At 38.1% G+C, this 12,169-nt stretch overlaps 1 protein-coding gene across 1 annotated transcript in view; it reads right to left on the bottom strand.

The window, feature by feature from the left end:
* Kcnh8 (potassium voltage-gated channel subfamily H member 8) overlaps nucleotides 1-12,169 on the bottom strand; it is a 390,818-nt gene that overhangs the window by 70,073 nt on the left and 308,576 nt on the right. The window contains exons 10-11 of the mRNA XM_070018387.1: nucleotides 10,657-10,906; nucleotides 4,690-4,904 (exon numbers count right to left, since the gene is read on the bottom strand). Of these exons, the coding sequence (XP_069874488.1) occupies nucleotides 4,690-4,904; nucleotides 10,657-10,906 (465 nt within the window). The remainder of the gene's footprint in view (nucleotides 1-4,689; nucleotides 4,905-10,656; nucleotides 10,907-12,169) is intronic.

Genomic DNA, 12,169 nt, shown 5'->3' with positions numbered 1-12,169 from the left:
TAGCACACAAAAAACAAACCCTGTTGGAGCTGTTGGCTAAAGGGTAGAAAATTTCAGTTAGGAGAAATATGTTTAAGAGATCTTGTATATCTATCATTAATAGGTAGCTACTATAACTATAGTATTGTGCACTTGACAGTTGCTAGAAAAGTAGATGTTAAGTATTCTCATCTTCAGTAAATAATAACTAAGTGAGAAAACACAGATATTAATTAGCTTAACTTACTCATTTCACAATATGTGCATATGGAACATTACTTTTGCATTGCTGTGACAAGATGCCTGATATAAGCAAGTTAAAGGATTTACTGTGCTTCACAGTTTCAGCATATTTAGCCCATAGTTATTTGGTCCCCTGCACTGGGGCACAACATGGTGACAGGAGTGTGTGACAGAAGCTGTTCTGCCCTACTCACTAGACAGGTGGCAGAGAAAATAGAGAGGACTGAGATTTACTACAATCTTCATGAGCATGCCCCGAGAAACCTACTTCTTGTACTGACCCGTGTTTCCATCACCTCCCCAAATAGCACCCCTATCTGAGGACCAAGTGTAAATGAGGCTGTGTGGGGCATTTCATATCCAAACCATGACATTCCAGCCCTTACTCCCAAAGGCCCCTGTGTAGCTCATAATGCACAATGTATTCACCATCTCCAAGACTCCCCGCAGCCTTAGCAGTCGTTCCAAAGTCTGAGTTTAAAATCTCTTCTAAGACTCAAAGCCAATTCTAAGCTGTGTCAGATAAAGATCAGGTTACATACTCCCAAATCACAATGGCTCAGAGAAATCATACTATTCCAGGGGGGTAGATGTGGAGGTGGGAGGGAAGGGATGGTAGGGGAAAAACAAAGGAGGAGGCAACAATGTTGGATAGGAAATACATGACCTTGCTTATGTAACTGTAACATCTCTGTGCAGTATTTTTACAATAAAAAAAACTTACAAAAAAAAAGAGAAATCATACTATTCCAAAAGGGAGGAATGGAGACACATGACGGTGGATCATGTCTGTAATCCTATTTACTCAGGAGACTGAGATCTGAACATCATAGTTCAAAGTCAGCCAGGGCAGAAAAGTCAATGAGACTCTTACTTCCATTTAAGCTCAAAAAAGCTGGAAGTGGAGCTTTGGTGCAAGTGGTAGAGCACCAGCTGAAAAAGAATAGGTTGGACCTGAAGGCAAGCCCTAGTATTGGCAACTTTCACCTGACTCAAAAAAAGGTAGGAAACCAAATCAAGACTGAAATTCATAACTTCAGCCCCACATTTGACTACTGGGACTCATAGTGCTGCAACATGAGTTTCAGTGCACAACCCTGAACCGAAGACCTTGGTCATGAGCATCTACCTACTCCATTCTCTCATTTTTTTCAAATGATAATGGGCTTTGAACTGGGGGCCTTGCATGCTTGTTAAGCAGAAGCTCTTACTGCTAAGTCAGTAAGTCTAGCCCTGACTTTTTCTTCATTATTTTGGAGACAGAGTCTTGCTTTCTGCTCTGGCATGCATCTGGGTGAAAATACATCTATGTTAGATTGTTTGTAGTTAGGAGAACTGGCATGTTATCAAGCTCTTCATTGAGAAGTAGCTTCACAAAATATTCTTCTGCTCAGGCAGGTCCCAAACTGCAGTCCTTCCAGTTTCAACCCCCCCAAGTACCTAGGATTTACAGGATTTATGATGCATCCTGCCTGGTGTATTACTCATTGCCTGTGATTGTCCTGAGAATACATGTTATATTTCTGGAATCTCTAATATCCTAGAGTCTCCATTTTAGCATGGGCTTCATAGCCTTAAAGTATTACATACTGTACACCAAGGGACTCCTTGCGAAGAATCTAATTCTGCTACACATTACTCAAGCTTTCCATTGATACCTCCATGACCCCACAACTCTTGTAACAAAGCTAGTATTGCATGACCAATGACAAGGTTGGTCATCAGCAATAGCTGGATCCCTCTGGACCATGATTATGGTGGACTGTTAGTGCCTAGCATCTGAACATAGGAAAACACTTCCCTGGGTTGCTCGACACAGGCAGAGTGTAGCAGGAGCCCCCCGCCCCTTCACAGGGGAATGTCTTTTATAGGATCTCACACAATTTTATAGCCAGAAGTCCTCAGTGGCTGGAGTTTGGCCATGTCCTGTGATGCCTTCTAGGCATTGTCCCTGTTGTTGTAGTGCTTAGCATCTTTGAAGCTTAAAGACACTCCATTCTTGGCCACCTGCATGCTTTTATAAATCTTTCTGTTCTGCTTTGGGCTCCAGATTTTCACTATATGCCTGTCTAAAAGTAGTCAGCAATAACCATACCATAGCCCGACTGCTTGCTTGTTTTAATTTCCTAAACAAATGAATCAGTCCACTATTGTGAATTGCAATTCATTCAAAATATCCAGAACATAGACAAAATGAAGATGAATTCTTCGTCAGAATGTAACAAAAAAATTATATTAAGCAAAGCATGCCAGATCCAAAGAAACACAGACTGCGTGGTTTTCCTTATTTGTAACAACTAGAGTATGTCTATGATATTCTTAGCAGAGGATCACAATACCTCAATAGAAATGTGCAAATGACCATATAAAATGAAGCTTATCAAAATTAACTCCAAGAAATGGAAACAAGAGGTTTTTTTAATGTACTGTTTGCAGTTCTGTCTTTCTTCTTTCTTTTTCTTTTGTTGTCACTGTTTTTGATTTCCATATCCTTTGTCTTGTATATTAGTTTATCCAATTTGTAGAAGGGAAGGCGAACCAATGCAAGGATGATACTAGACACTATGTTGGAAGTGGACTTTACAACTTGTGGGGGAAGGGGGAGTGTGTGAGGGAAGTGGGAGACCTTAAGGGAGGGGTAACATGGTTCAAAAAGAAATGTACTCATGACCTTATTATGTAACTGTAACCCCTCTGTACATCCCCTTTACAATAATAACAACAACAACAATAATAATAAAGAGTGCAATAGTCTCTAGTCCAATTTTCAGCCAATCCATCCTTCCTTTCTGATACAGCACAGGTCTGGCTGTTCCATGTGTGTGGACACAACAGCATGTCAGTGAGTTTGTCTGGTGGACAAACTAGAGATTGGTCAGATCACTTACACAGGTGTGGCCTTCCTTCCTTCCTTCCTTCCTCCAGCTAGGCCCTACCTCCCAAAGCTGCCACAGCCTTCCCCAGGGAACAAAAAGCTGAAGACCACGAGTTGAAGACATGAGCCTGGTGGCTATGGGGGAATATTTCAAACCATAGTCAAACATCATGTGGTACCCCATAAATAATATAGAAGATGTAAAGATCCTTAAAATCCAAGCATCAAATGTGAAAAATTACAAGTTTTATCTCGTATTTTCTATTTTTCCACTGATATTGTTTCTCATTTCGTCTTCATTTTTTGATTATTTCCTCATCCCCAGCTCACCTTTAAGTCTTCAAATAAGTGGTTACTTTATGTTTTCATGGAGAGCACAAAGGACACTCTAGCTTTAAGTTTTAATCTATTTAAGTAATTATATGAACTGGCTTCAAAAAGAGGCAATATATTTCATAGAAATTGTGTAGGTTTTAAGTCTGATACCTATGCTCAAACTCTGTCTCAGCCACCTACAAATTTGTATGATCACGCAGTACTCTGAACTTGGCTCTTTCTTTTAGTGGAAGTAGATTGATATTTAACCTTAAAGATTGTTTTAAGCAATAAATAAGACACTTTTTATAGATAGAGGGCTTTATCCATAATAGCCAATTCATTTTTATACCTTCTCTGTTGTTTACTACCAAATGGAAAGATGTCCCCACACATAACTGATCGTCATGAATGGCATATCACCTAGGTATCTAACATTATTTTATATCTCCATCCAAAATGGAGCCATTTGAATTTTCTTCAATGTTAATTGCTACAATTGTCTACTCGGTTGGTCAAAACCACAATTTCTTAAACCCCTTAAATATTGACTGTTGCAAGTATCAGGGACAAGCATTTGTTACCCAGTGCTGTGCATGATTTTGCTCAACTTTCAACAATCATTCCTATTAAATTATTTGTCTCTGACATATTTAATGAAGTCATATTCATGATCAGCATAATCATAGAGCTGCACAGTAGCACATATTTTGACAGGAAATGTGTTTGTATAAACCAAAGCATGAAGCAAATATATAATTGCATAAAGTGTTCATTATGATTTCAGTGTGACAATTTTGGCTTTGAATATTTTGGTGCCTATTTAGTCAGTTTAAGCTAGATAATTTTGGAAACAGTTTATCTAAAAATCATTAGTTTTAAGGAAATCCATGTCAAACAAGTTGAGTATTGAACAATTACAAATATGGCATACAGAACTATGCACTTTACCTTGAAATCTTTAACTCTTGGAGAAATCATACATCTCTAGGAAAATATTATACGTTATTGAAATTTGAATTAATTTTAAGCACATTAAATAAAGCAAGAAAGAAGCTGAGTCAAGAGAAGCCATGTACAAATAATATTTTCCTAGAATGTTAGTGACAAACTCCCAATTTGGCTTCTAGCTAATTCATCAGAGCCAGAGGCTGAATAATCACACCTTATATTAAAGGACTTTTAAAAGTGAGGTTATGGCATCTTTCTCTACCGTTGTCAATGATCTCCAGATTTCATGTTAACAGAGCTCAGCACTAATTAGAAATGAGACTTACATCACTCTCGTGACCTTCTCGAAGGTTATATGTGAGGTCGTGCTGAATGTCTTCCACGAATTTGTGAGCATATTCTGGGTAAAGGTCTAGCACTTCAAAGAGTCCTTTGAGGATGATGCACTGGAGATCGCAGTAGGTTAAAGCCTTCACATCTGCATTGGTCTTGATCACTTGGTCCTTAATTGATAGGTTTGCTCCAATTAAATCTCCTTTCCCTAGAAATAATGGAAAAAAGACACCATTTTAAAGAAAACCAGGGTTAGGACCATTAATTTCTATTGACTTAAGGACTTCGTTTCTCTCAAATTACCCTGAAAAGAGAACAATCTTTATCTCAGGCAGAATACTGAGATTGGGATTCAATAATCCTTTGTTGTGAATGAGAAGTACAAGTTGTCATGTTGAAAATGAACTTTACAACTTTGGTGGTGGGTGGGGGAGGATTAGGTGGGGGAGAGGGGGGAGGCTGCTAAGGGATGGGAAGGGGAAACAAAGGAGGAGGCTACAATGCTTGATAAGAAATGTACTCATTATCTTGCCCATGTAATTGTAACCCCTCTGTTCAGTATTTTCACAATAAAAAATAAATAAAAATTTAAAAAAATAATCCTTTGTTGTGAAACAGAGCAACACTCTCCTCCTAATCGTCAACAGTATCTTATAACATTGCCAAAAGCCTTGAGTGGGTAAATCCATCCCTGGTTATGAATACTGGTCCAGGGCTGGAGGACTTAGCGGGAAGGGACTGCAGGAATGTCTCTGGCAGGATTTGGTGAATGGTTTTGGCCGTTAATGTCACCTATCAATTGACATTGGTCAAGGGGAGTAATGACGACTTAGATTTTTCTTACTAGAATGTGGCTCTGTGTTACTGAATTATGACTGTTGAAAAGTGTGTTTATTATTTTGATTATAGTGTTTTAGATAACAGTGTAAGAGTGAACTTCAGCTTCTGAACATCCTCAGGTTTTTTTTTGCCTTTGATCATGTCTTTAAGACCAAAGAGTGATATGAAAAGAAAAACTCTCCATCCTTCTTCTCAGAGTCAAGAGAAGGGAAAACTCTTAGACATTACTGACTGTGAATCTTCTACATTAACATGCAAAATTAGCATGCAAAATACAGCTCATAGTCCTAATGCTCTGTGACAATAAAATGCCCCCTTTTTCCATCTAAATAAATAAGTAAAATAGTAAATAAGTAAAATAATAAAAGCTATGGGCTCTTAACGTGGGCCACCACAGAAACTGAGATCTGACTCTATTGTTTAGAACATGATCCATGCCTCATCCAACACCCAGCATGCTTGATTGCTTTTGGTTTGCAATCCATCTGCCTACCAGCCTAAGGCTAAAATTCACCTGCCAAGGAATGATCTTGCTTGAGATTGTTGCCTGAATAATATTAGACAATCTGTTTCAATCTTTAAGATCATTAAATTGATTTACTCAGTTTAACAGGAAACTGAGCATCATCAGATGTGCTAAGAAAAGGCTCATTTCAACCTTGGGCTTAATTTAGACAAAGTCATTGCTTCATTCAGCAGCCATGTGAAAAAAATATATAAAAATAAACACCCATTTAATTTTTATATAAACTCAGGTTACAAGCTGAAATCATGTGACTAAGTTCACAGAGGGCTCTGTGATTTCCCTTATGTCAACAAATTAGGAGTTTCTTTTGCCTGTCCACCCATAGCATCACATCTAGGCCCTTACTTTTTATGATTGCTATTGTTATTATTATGAATTATTTTGGTAGTATTGGGGGTTGAACTCAGGGCCTCACACTTGCTAAGTAAATGCTCAGCCACTTGAGTGATGCCTCTAATCCCTTTTTAGGGTGGTTAGTTTTGAGATAGAGTGGTTATATCCTGTCTGGCCTGGGATGAGTGTGTGTGTGTGTGTGTGTGTGTGTGTGTGTGTGTGTGTGTGTGTGTGTGTGTGTGTTTTGAATACTATACATTTTCACATCTGTACATTTGTAAAGAAATTAGTGGAATGAAGTATCCTATACAATGAACATGTACATTGTCTATTAGACAAGTGTGTCTAGAAGAACCTCAACTTCATTATACTTCCATATTTTTGGATTGCCAGGGAATGGCTCTTTCAGGCACAATGATCATAACCAACACATTTTGGTACCTTAGAAAGAATTTCAGTGTATTTATTCATTCAGTGAATCTTTATGTAACATGACTTTTGTGTCCTGGACATTAGGTTGAATCTTGGCAATCAAGTACTAGGAAATACCAGCATGGTCCTCACCTGTAGCTATTTTATAGTCTTGCTGATTTTTCACTGTCAAGAATTAGAATCATTTTTTTAAATTGTGAAAATACTGTATAGACGGATTACAATTACATGGGCAAGATAATGAGTACATTTCTTATCAAGCATTGTAGCCTCCTCCTTTGTTTACCCTTCCCATCCCTTCCCATCTAGAACCCCCTTCTACCCATCCCTACCCCTGGCCAAAGTTGTAAAGTTTGTTTTTTTGACATAATGACTTGTATATCTCATTGTTGCAATGGGTCCACCTGTATCCCTATTTAAACAATTTGTTTTTTCCCTTCCCCTCCACAAATTATAACAACATCAAATACAGTGAAAGCAGGGGTTATACCATGGGGGAGGGACATACAAAGCAACAAAAATCATCTTATAAATATGTTAGAAACAATCATATGAAAGAAAAATATTTGAATACTTATCTTGGGGTTCATTTCACTTAACATCAACTTATCTGACCTTTTCTGCTTGTCACAGACATATACTAGTGATTGCAAATAAGGGAAAGCATGGGACCTATGTTTCTTTGGGCCTGGCTTACTTCACTTAATATAATTTTTTCCAAGTCTTTCCATTTCCTAACAAATGGGGAAATGTCATTCTTTCTGATAGAGGCATAGAATTCCATTGTGTATATATACCACATTTTCTTGATCCATTCATCTACTGAGGGGCATCTGGGTTGGTTCCATATCTTAGCTATGGTAAATAATGCTGCAATAAACATAGTCGTGCTGGTAGCTTTAGTATGGTCTTGTTTGTGATCATTTGTGTAAATGCCCAAAAGTGGGATTGCTGGGTCACAGGAGAGCTCTATGTGGAGTCTTTTGAGGAACCTCCATACTGCTTTTCAAAGTGGTTGAACAAGTTTACACTCCCACCAGAAGGTTCCCTTCTGTCCAGATCCTCTCCAGCATCTGTTGTTATTAGATTTCTTGATTATAGCCATTCTAACTGGGGTGAGGTGGTATCTCAATGTTGTTTTGATTTGCATTTCTTTTATGGCTAGAGAGGTTTAGCATTTATTCATGTGTCTATTGGCCATCCTAAGAATTAGAATCTTGAGCTAAGTTACTTCATTACTCTGGCTCTCAGTGTCCTTATTTCTCTAAGAAGTGATAGGTTTCTACCACCTCTTAAGGTCACAGTTTTTACAACTATTGTGCCATTGAGAAATAAAAAGATAGTGGGATGTTTCTGTAGACCATCAGGTTAGAGTTAGAACCAAACTTAGTCAATGTGCATCATCTGTGAGGACTCCATTTAGCAATTGTCATTTAAATGACAAAATGACAACTGAGAATTCGGTAGAAAACCATAATCATTCAGACATGAAATGAAGGTACATAAAGCAAATTATATACTTATAATTAAGTCTTACCCCTGTGGCAACTATTTCTCCAGATATCAATATTCATGTGTTGACTGAAAATAGAGTTGCTTGAGGAAGTTCATGGTTTGACAGCTTTTCATTGATGCTTCTCCCTTATAATATTTTTCTATGTTAATTCATTTCATTGGCAGAGTGAACATGTGGATCAAATGTTAAGCTGTGCTTATATTGATCAAAGTCAGGTTGGATTAAAATTTCCTTCTCATATTACCATAGAGACGTAGAATACACAATTTTATTGAAACAATGTTAAACACAGAAAGAAAATATCAATGCTTTATCTTTATTAGAGTTTAGCTTCAATACCACACACCAGTGTTTAAAATGGCCATGTGGTAATTCTGCACTTTGATCACTTGAATATATACATGTTTAAGGCAGGGAAGTGAAAATATTAATCGTGAAAATCACAATTCATGGAAGAACTTTAAGCCACAAACAAAATGGAGTATACCTTTCAGCTATAAGTGATTTTTTTTCAGTGAAAAGAAATCTAAATTTAGATATCTTTTACAGTCACAATGAAGTCTCTGAATGCACCTTTTTGCTTTGATGTCACGGAGATGCCTTCATATACCATTGCTTAAATCATTACTGGTTACCACATTTTATTGGGTGTTTGTTTTGGTTTTGGTTTTGGTTTTTGGCCAGTCCTGGGGTTTGAACTCAGGGCCTGGACACTGTTCCTGAGTCTCTTTGTGCTCAGGGCTAGTGCTCTACCACTTGAGCCACAGTGCCACTTCCAGCCTTTTCCAAGTGGTTTATTGGAAATAAGAGACTCACAGACTTTTCTGCCTGGGCTGGCTTTGAACCACACTCCTCAAATCTTAGCCTCCTGAGTAGCTAGGATTACAGGCGTGACCACTGGCACCTGGCTGTTAACCACATTTAAAATGAACTATGAAACTGGGTGCTAGTGGCTTACACTTGTAATCCTAGCCACTCACAAGGTTTAGGCCTGCCTGGATAGACAAATAGGAGCAACTCTTATCCCCCATTAAGTGGAGGAATGGTTCAATTGCTAGAGCAGCAACCATGAATGAAAAAGCTAGGGGACCAGTGGCCAGGTCTTGAGTGCAAGTCCCAATACTGGCATGGAAAAAAAAAAGGCACTGTGATTAGGATAAGGTCCACATTAATCTATTTTTAAGTAGTTCACTATTTTTAATTACATGTATCAACCCATAGGTTATGAAAAATGGCCGGAAGCCTCTCAAAAGCAGGCAATGTCAATAGGCAGGCTATAAAAGTTACATTCATCCTAAGGAAATGCACAGGAAAATATAATCAAAAGTTAAGCTTCCAAAACAAATCAGAAATAATGGTTAATTCTAACTTAGAGTCACAGAATGATGGCATAAGTGGCCTTTAACTTTGCCAACTTGAGAGAAGGTTGGGCGAGTATTGAATTTCCTCTTTTGACACTCTGTATATACTATACTTGAGTCAATGAAAACATGTATTTAAACATATGCCTGTATGTATGTTTATATAGGAGGTTATATTTTGGGTCTCAGATCCACATGTGAGAAGAAATATATGTCACAAAGGTAGAGATTTTAGTACCTGTTTTACCCACCAGCTTTCAATAGGAATTATTTGAATATATCAGCATATGAGTAGATTTTTTTTCTTAAAGAAGTGGTTAGAAGTTTTCCTACATTAGCCTTACTGACCATCTTTTGTCAGGTGCCCTTTAAATTCTAATGAAAAATAATTATGTCTTAATATTTATGGGACCAAATTTTCACCAGTATGAGTTTTCTTTCAGGAACTACAAAGAGCCCATAGTTACCTTGACAATGTTAGTTAATGACTATAATGAGAGTCTGCTCTTAAAGTACAGCCATTCTTGTTCTATTTTTAGTGCAGATAAAACTTAATTTGGGTTCTGTGTACTGATTCTTCGCAAAAATACAAAAGTGCTATCTTAAGATTTTACCAGGAGGCAATATAAATGATAAATGATTTGACTTTAAGGATTGAAGAGAACTGAATTCTTTTTCTTACTATCTGATTTGGGCAAGTCAACTAATGTACTATTTATTCATTTGTAAGATACGGGTACTATTAATACTACTGGTTATTTTCTAAAAGCCCATACTAATAGGTTGTATGTACCATTTAGGGGAATTAAACCTGTCTGAACAATAGTCTTGGTTTATAGGGTCATGTGTAATTTTCCTACTCTTGCTGGCTGGTCCCAATCCACCCCAATTGACCTCCTCACATTCATACTCCAGAGTAAAATTTCAGAGATGTTTTTCGGTGGAGACCTACCAAGAATGGCCAGCACCATGCTGTCCTTAAGAACTTCCATGGAGCCCGAGCATACGAAGTAGATGGCCTGCAAAGCATCCCCTTGACGCAACAGATATTCGCCCGGAGCACAGAATGAGGTCTTGATGTGCAGAGACAGAGACCGGAGGCAGCCTCGGCTGGCACATTCAAACAGGGACAACTGTAATATCTCCTTGTTCAAATGCATGGTGATGTCAGAACGGAGCTCATCAGGAAAGTCTTTCAACAGCTGCCAGAGAGGAAGGAGGAAGGAAGAAACCAAGTTGGAGTTAAGTATGATCATTTTTACAAGACAACAAGGAATTCTTCTTAGTGTGTGGTCAAGCAGGTCACAGAAGAAAAAATCTATCCATCCATGTATAATCCTGAAGAGATTTTCTTTTTCAGTGACTGTGACTCTAATTTTGTGCCACGAAATAATCATCTGATAATAAATCTGCAGAAGTAAAAAAAAATTAAAGTTTCCTGGGAGGATCACCTTGGTTTGTCTCTGTCAAGGACTCATATTCAGGATAGAAGCTATGGGATTTGGACCTACTGGTGTTTCCTCTGGCACCATGAATATGAAGAGAGGAGAAACGAAATCACCATTCTTAAAACATGGGATATTGGTTTGTGGGTAGGTTGCAGAAAGGCTGGATGTTTTACATCTTACCTGTATCACAGTGATGGCCTGGGGTGTTATTGTTAGGTGTCAGAAAACACTTTTCTAGAATTTTATTTTATTTTTACTTTTTGTCAGTCGTGGGGCTTAAACTCTGGGCCTGGACGCTGTCCCTGGGTGGTAGGCTAGCGCTCTACCACTTGAGCCACAGAGCCACTTCTGGTTTGCTGGTGGTTTATTAGTGATGAGAGTTTCACAGACTTTCCTGCCCTGGCTGGCTTTGAACCGTAATCTTCAGATCCCAGCTTTCTGAGTAGCTAGAATTACAGGCATGAGCCACTGACACCCAGCTCTAGAATTTTTATTTTTTAAACTTTATTGGTTCTAATAGGAACTTTATGTTGATTAATATAATTATCCAAAATCCACCATTAAACTATTATAAGAAGTACTTGCTTCAAAAAGGGATAATGAGAATGAAAAGAGATCTGACCGACCACAGTAGTAAATTAATACAAAATTCTGGTCAATTTATCTAAAGTGGCATTGTGAAAATGGAGACTCAAGAAAATGGATTGTGTTTCATGCTGGATTAAAGATTAGGAAATTAAAGAAGTTAGCAAGGTGCAGGTGGCTCATGCCTGTAATCCTAGCTACTCAAGAGACTGAGATCTGAGGATCATGGTTTAAAGCCAGCCTAGGCATAGATTCTTAGCTCCAATGAGACTCTAAACACCTATTAATCACCAAAAAGGTGAGACTCAAATGGTAGAGTACTAGCTTTGAGCACAAAAGCTTCAGGGACAGCCCCCAGGCCCTGCGTTCAAGTCCCAGGACTGATAGACAAAAAAGAAAGAAAGAAAGATATTGGCAGGGTTTTTTTTCTTT

The sequence above is a fragment of the Dipodomys merriami genome, unplaced genomic scaffold (assembly GCF_024711535.1).
Source record: "Dipodomys merriami isolate MVZ:Mamm:240054 unplaced genomic scaffold, mDipMer1.0.p SCAF_13, whole genome shotgun sequence".
Classification (NCBI taxonomy): Eukaryota; Metazoa; Chordata; class Mammalia; order Rodentia; family Heteromyidae; genus Dipodomys; species Dipodomys merriami.
This window is presented reverse-complemented; position numbering and strand designations above follow the sequence as displayed.